At 32.7% G+C, this 6,051-nt stretch overlaps 1 protein-coding gene across 3 annotated transcripts; it reads left to right on the plus strand.

Moving 5' to 3' along the window:
- Positions 1-415: 415 nt before the first annotated feature.
- Positions 416-5,131, plus strand: LOC143597365 (uncharacterized). Of its 3 annotated transcripts, XR_013146891.1 has the most exons (4): positions 434-661; positions 758-788; positions 4,374-4,499; positions 4,578-4,895. XR_013146891.1 is itself a non-coding variant. In XM_077075881.1 (3 exons), exons 1-3 carry the CDS (start codon positions 551-553, stop codon positions 4,645-4,647), a joined length of 327 nt encoding a protein of 108 aa, XP_076931996.1. In that variant the 5' UTR covers positions 416-550; the 3' UTR covers positions 4,648-5,131. The 3 variants fall into 3 exon arrangements, 1 of the variants encoding a protein (XP_076931996.1); XM_077075881.1 differs by lacking the exon at positions 4,374-4,499 and having other exon boundaries at positions 416-661; positions 758-903; positions 4,578-5,131; XR_013146892.1 differs by lacking the exon at positions 758-788 and having other exon boundaries at positions 436-661; positions 4,343-4,499; positions 4,578-4,894.
- Positions 5,132-6,051: the final 920 nt, after the last annotated feature.

Raw genomic sequence — 6,051 nt, forward strand, 5'->3', positions numbered from 1 at the left:
AGTACATATAAGATTAAAAAAAATTGGTTGTTTAAAAGTCGTCGGAAAATCAACGGACAATACTCTACTTCCACCCTTCTGGGCCAAGATTTGCTGAACAACTGATCAACAAAATTGCCATGAGGCTATGTATTCTTGCTAACTAGAGACGACTAGTTAACATGCATAAGAGGCATGAAAACGCCTTGTGTGTTATACTTCAACTCTCAGTCTCAATAGGAATATACATAAGAAGTAATTTTCTTGTAGGTTATTAAATTTTTGACGTAAAACTTGTATCCAATTTTAATTGTTTTTTAAATTTTAAATTGATAGATATATAAACATTATTCTTCAAAATTATTTAAATATAAAAAGTATTATTCATTAGAAACCACCCATAACCCATAACTACACATTAATGCAATGTCTCAATCTCAACTCAAGTAAAACAAAGCACACAATATAATGCCCATTTTGAGTTCATACCATTTCATACACAACACGACTCCTATAAATACACACACTAAACACATCTTCATCACACATGCATTAAACATTAAACATAGACATGAAGATGCAATCAAACAATCCCTTCTTGTTGATCAAGCTTTTAACCATGCATTCCCTACTTGCAGTGTCTGTTGCACAAGATTTCGATTTCTTCTACTTCGTTCAACAGGTATTTCATTTCAGTTTTAATCACAATCACAAGACACACACGACAAACATAGGGTTCAATTGACTTAATGTTTTTTTTTTATTATTGTTTCTATAGTGGCCAGGATCATATTGTGACACGAAACAGGGTAGTTACCGGAAAAACCTGCATCAGATTTTGGAATTCATGGACTTTGGCCTAATAGAAACGATGGTTCATATCCCTCGAACTGTGACTCTAGCAACTCTTTCGACGCCTCCAAGGTGTTTATTTTTATTAATTCGTTATATTTCTAAATATGTGTCTTTTAGTCTTGTGGGTGCATACTAATATACATGCATGGGTCCCTATAAGTTCAATTAACTTTTAACCATTTATTTTTTTATTTTATTCTATTTTTATTTTATAGATTTCAGGACCCTTACAAGTCACATGCAAACACAATGGCCAACATTATCGTGCCCAAGCAACAACGGGTTAACATTTTGGGGTCATGAGTGGGACAAACACGGGACTTGCTCAGAATCAGTACTTAAACCAACATGATTATTTTCGCCACCACACTTAGCCTCAAGAACGAACTCAATCTACTCCAAGCTCTCAAAAGGGCGGGTACGCGTTTCATTCAAAATTCATATACAAAAATAATAATTTGATATTTTATTGATCAAGTTTTCATATAATATCTCATGTTTGATGGGAATGTATGACGATTACAGGGATTCAACCAAATGGACAAAAGTATAGCCTTAGTAGCATAAAAAAACCGCAATCAAACAAGCAAGTGGTTACACTCCATGGATCGAGTGTAGTAATGATTCGTCTAGTAACAGTCAGTTGTACCAAATCTACTTGTGTGTGGATTCATCGGCTTCAGGGTTCATCGAATGTCCTGTCTTTCCAAAGGGAAGTTGCGGTTCCTCCATTGAGTTTCCCTTCATTCTAATATTCCTGTTTCAGATCCCTTAATCTACATATTTGCATGTTTGTTTTGTTATATATAATTTTATGATGAATTTGTATACGTGTTTTAGTTGCTTTTTCATTTTGTAATGTACTTTTTAAACTTCATGAAAATCGAACAACATTTGCAACTTATTTCCTTGGACATGTTTAATCTTTGTATGTTTGGCATTTAACTTTTAGGAATTAGGAGATTAAAAAATGTAAAATCTTATTAATGAAAAAAACATCTTTTTTAAACTACTACTAATATACTCACAAATCCTCCTAGCCCGTCTACTATGAGATTTCAACCCTAGACCTACAAAAAAGATTATTTAGATGACAATTATAGCTATAAATTCGAAAAAAATATGCTTCAAACAAAATAAATTTAATGTGTTTGGTGGTGAATCTAACGAATTGACAGACATTTAAATTGTTTTTGTTTTCTTTGATTGTTTACAAAGTGAATACCATAATTGAAATATGGCTTAAAAGTTTGAAAATTAATCCAACAAGAAAAAGTGTGAAAAATGGCCACTTTCGACACATACCTAAAGACTCTCAAGTGGTCCTTATGTTTCTTGCGTTTTGGTTTTTTCATTAATTGTTTTCAAATTGAAAACTGGAATCGAAAAAGGGCTCAAAAGCTTGAAAACTAATTTGTCAATTCGCCACAACCTATAAATCAACTTCATGAAAATAAACGAAAACAATAAAAGGGACTACTACGGAAGTGTTGAAATAAGACTTTGCTTTTTCAACGAGTTTGAGTTCAAGTCATATGATCGACATAAGTGTGTGTAATTTAGAGTAGATTTTAGAGAGTATGTGAGCTAACGTATAAAAAAAACTCAAAGGTTTAAACACTAATTATAGTACCAATTAAAGTCGAACCTTTAATAGATGAATCGTAGTGGAAGTGGTAAAAGTTAATAATATCTCCGTTCATAAAAATATTTGATTTGATTATAGCTCATAATAAATCTTAACTAATATATTATATTAAGGCTCTCATTGAAGCGGGATAGAAAACCGAGACGTCAAAAATATTATAAATGCTTGCATAAGAAGAGCACGCAAGTTAAAATCCATAAAACTATATGATAGAAAACACAACGATAATAGATTTACCCATAATGAGTACGCAGATAAAATATTACTATATATTTTTTTTAGCTCTTGTAAGATCTATTAATCTCACCCTTAAAATATTTAATTTTAAAGTTTTAACTATCAAATAAATAAAAATTCGAAGTTTAGTAAGCATAAAGTTTGAAACAGGAGTTAATGAACAAGCAAACTGAAGAATGCTTATTTGCTATTCTTAAATAATTTACAAATATAAACATAACTTATATTTTTTCTTATATCTATTAATTCATAGAATTTCCAGTTCGCGAATATAGTTTTATAAAGAAATTCATCTATGGTGGGTTTCATACCGAGGGTGGTCCTCTTTCTTAATAAAGATGATTAGTGTCCTGTCAGTAATCCAAATAGCCATTAAAAAGAAACCACTTAAACCAACACCGGAATATTTGGTATTAAACTGCCCTGGTTGTTAAAATAAAGAGATTGTGTCCCAATTATTGTACCTACAAAGATGCATCAGCCGAGCATTTTTTGGAATATCCTTTTAAATGCTCTCTTTCTTTCACACATGTATGTCAACCCATGAGACTTATTAAAGTTTAGTTTTATTTTACAACTTATTACTCAGTGTATGAGTAGTTTGAGAACTTGATCTTGAAACAATTACAAATAATTGTGTGTACATATGGCCATATGGGCATAAAATTGTAAGTTGAATGTGTGTCTTGGTGTACAATTGCCGACGTAGACATACTTTTCATGGGGCCGGATTTTTTTTAAGAGTCAATTGTCTATCAGTAAGTATTTTTTTTTCGGGTTCAAGTTGGGTCAAGCTAGTCCCTACTATAAAAAGGATGATACCAAAATTTCCGTCCAACTTTACATATATTGTGACTCAAACGGTAGGTTATAAATTACCAATTATGAACTTTACGATGGAGGTGATGATTAGGACTTGAGATTCTTGAGGTCTTCGGATTAAAACCTGACTTTATGAGGTTTTCCTGTAATCCAATACTGTTGAATTTACTTTTTGATGATATTATTGGATGAGTCGAGCATATGCTCCAAGAATCAGTATCAAAATATTATATAAGAGTTAAATGTACGTTGACAACTACATTAGTTATTTTGTTAAAAACAATTCTTTGATCTGTTTAAACCCATATACCAACTCACATTCACATTCCCATTCCCATTAATAATAGCCAATACATAACTTACAAAACTTAAATACTATTTTTAATATAAAAATAACTTAAATGCTTATATTTAAATATTATAAATGTATTCATCATTAGAATTGAACAATAATTAACACATTAATAAAACAAAGCACACGATAATGCCCATTTTGAGTTCATACCTTTTCATACACAACATGTCTCCTATAAATACACACACTAAAACACATCTTCATCACACACCTAAACACTAAACATTAAACTTTAAAAATAGACAATAAAGATGCAATCAAACAATCCTTTGTTGTTGATCAAGCTTGTAACCCTACATTCCCTACTCGCACTATCGGTTGCAAAAGATTTCGATTTTTTCTACTTCGTTCAACAGGTATTTCATTTCAACTTTAATCACGATCATAAGACTACACACGGCAAAATAGGATTCAATTGATTTAATGTTGTTTTATTTTATTTATAGTGGCCAGGGTCGTATTGTGACACAACACAAGGTTGTTGCTACCCAAGTACTGGAAAAACCTGCATCAGATTTTGGAATTCATGGACTTTGGCCTAACAGAAACGATGGTTCATATCCCTCGAATTGTGACTCTAGCAACCCTTTCGATGCTTCCAAGGTGCTTATTATACATGCATGGGTCATATAAGTTCAATTAACTTTTAACTGTTTAAAATATTTTATTTTTATTTTGTAGATTTCAGATCTTACAAGTCACATGCAAACACAATGGCCAACATTATCATGCCCAAGCAACAACGGATTAACATTTTGGGGTCATGAGTGGGGACAAAACATGGAACTTGCTCAGAATCCATACTTAATCAACATGATTATTTCGCTACCACGCTTAGCCTCAAGAACAAACTCAATCTACTCCAAGCTCTCCAAAGCGCGGGTACGTGATTCACTGACTGTTCATATATACAGTGAACATCTTCATTTTAACATATTTTTATTTTCCTCGATTTGTAATGTCACGTTTGATATGACGTTATGATTGTAGGGATTCAACCAAAACGGGCAAAAGTATGGTCTTAGTAGCATAAAAGCCGCAATAAAAAAAAGCGAGTGGTTACACTCCATGGGTCGAGTGTAACAATGATTCGTCCGGTAATAGTCAGTTGTACCAAATATACTTGTGTGTGGATTCATCAGCTTCGGGTTTCATTGAATGTCCCTGTCTTTCCAAATGGAAGTTGTGGTTCCTCAATTGAGTTTCCTTCATTCTAACTTTTATGTTTCTGTTCCTCATGTATGACAAGTTGTGTGTTTTTCTTAATTTAATTCTATGATAAAATTGTATGTGTTGTTTTTCTTTTTTAGTTTTTTTTTCAAACATTATGTTATATATTTGAATAAAGTACTTTACAACCTATTTCCATGGTCATGTTTAATTTTTGGGTTTGTTTGGCATGCAACTTTTCTAGGAGATATTTTATAAGAGGTTTTATTTAAACTTGAAAACAAATTTCTTATAAATAAAAGAAAAAGAAAAAAACAGTCTGGTTAGATGACAAAATTAGAGCTCAAATAAAAGTGAATTTTTGTTCTTGTAACATCCCGTTTTTCGGGTTTCGGTTAATAAATGAAAGTATGGGTTATTAGGAGGTGGGATAGTGTTGGGTTAAATGGATATGAATTATGGACTTGGATTATGAAAGAAAGAGGAAAGGACCATGGGCTTAAGCCCATGATCCATAATTATATAAACCTTATTTACCCATTTATTACTCATTTCACACATATTCCATACACCACCAAAACACACACTTAAGCTCTCTCTCTCTAGCCGAAATATCGAGGAGGAAACGGATCCCGACCCAAGGTATGATAGTATTTTGTCGTATGAGCTTAAATCCGTTAGATATAATCATGAAACGACAAGCCGACACCGTTAAACCGTTTAAGTCATGAGATCCGGGTGGAATCGGGTATAAACAGAACCTAATATGAGCTTAGGGGTTACCCTAGCTCAGATCTGGATCGAACGGGACGAAAAACGATGAAAAACAGTGAAGATACGTTTTTCGGGTGAGTTTTCCAGCAATGGCGGCGCCGGAAAAACGTGTACGAGGTTGTCAGGGAATGTTCTGACAAATCTGACCTAACCCTAGTTCGCTAAGGAATAACTAGTGAATTAGAGGTAATTCGCCAGCTGATTCGCTAAA

The sequence above is a fragment of the Bidens hawaiensis genome, unplaced genomic scaffold, assembly GCF_021521415.1.
Source record: "Bidens hawaiensis isolate Kalapana, Puna unplaced genomic scaffold, B.hawaiensis_p1.1 tig00048168_1, whole genome shotgun sequence".
In the NCBI taxonomy this organism is placed as follows: domain Eukaryota; kingdom Viridiplantae; phylum Streptophyta; class Magnoliopsida; order Asterales; family Asteraceae; genus Bidens; species Bidens hawaiensis.

What these genes read in the sequence shown, in the direction of transcription:
- LOC143597365 (XM_077075881.1), top strand. Translation starts at nt 551, where the DNA reads ATGAAGATGCAATCAAACAATCCCTTCTTGTTGATCAAGCTTTTAACC. An exon ending in TCTTCTACTTCGTTCAACAG is followed by an intron (nt 662 to 757) that starts GTATTTCATTTC and finishes TTGTTTCTATAG; the next exon opens with TGGCCAGGATCATATTGTGA. An exon ending in ACTCTTTCGACGCCTCCAAG is followed by an intron (nt 904 to 4,577) that starts GTGTTTATTTTT and finishes TTTATTTTGTAG; the next exon opens with ATTTCAGATCTTACAAGTCA.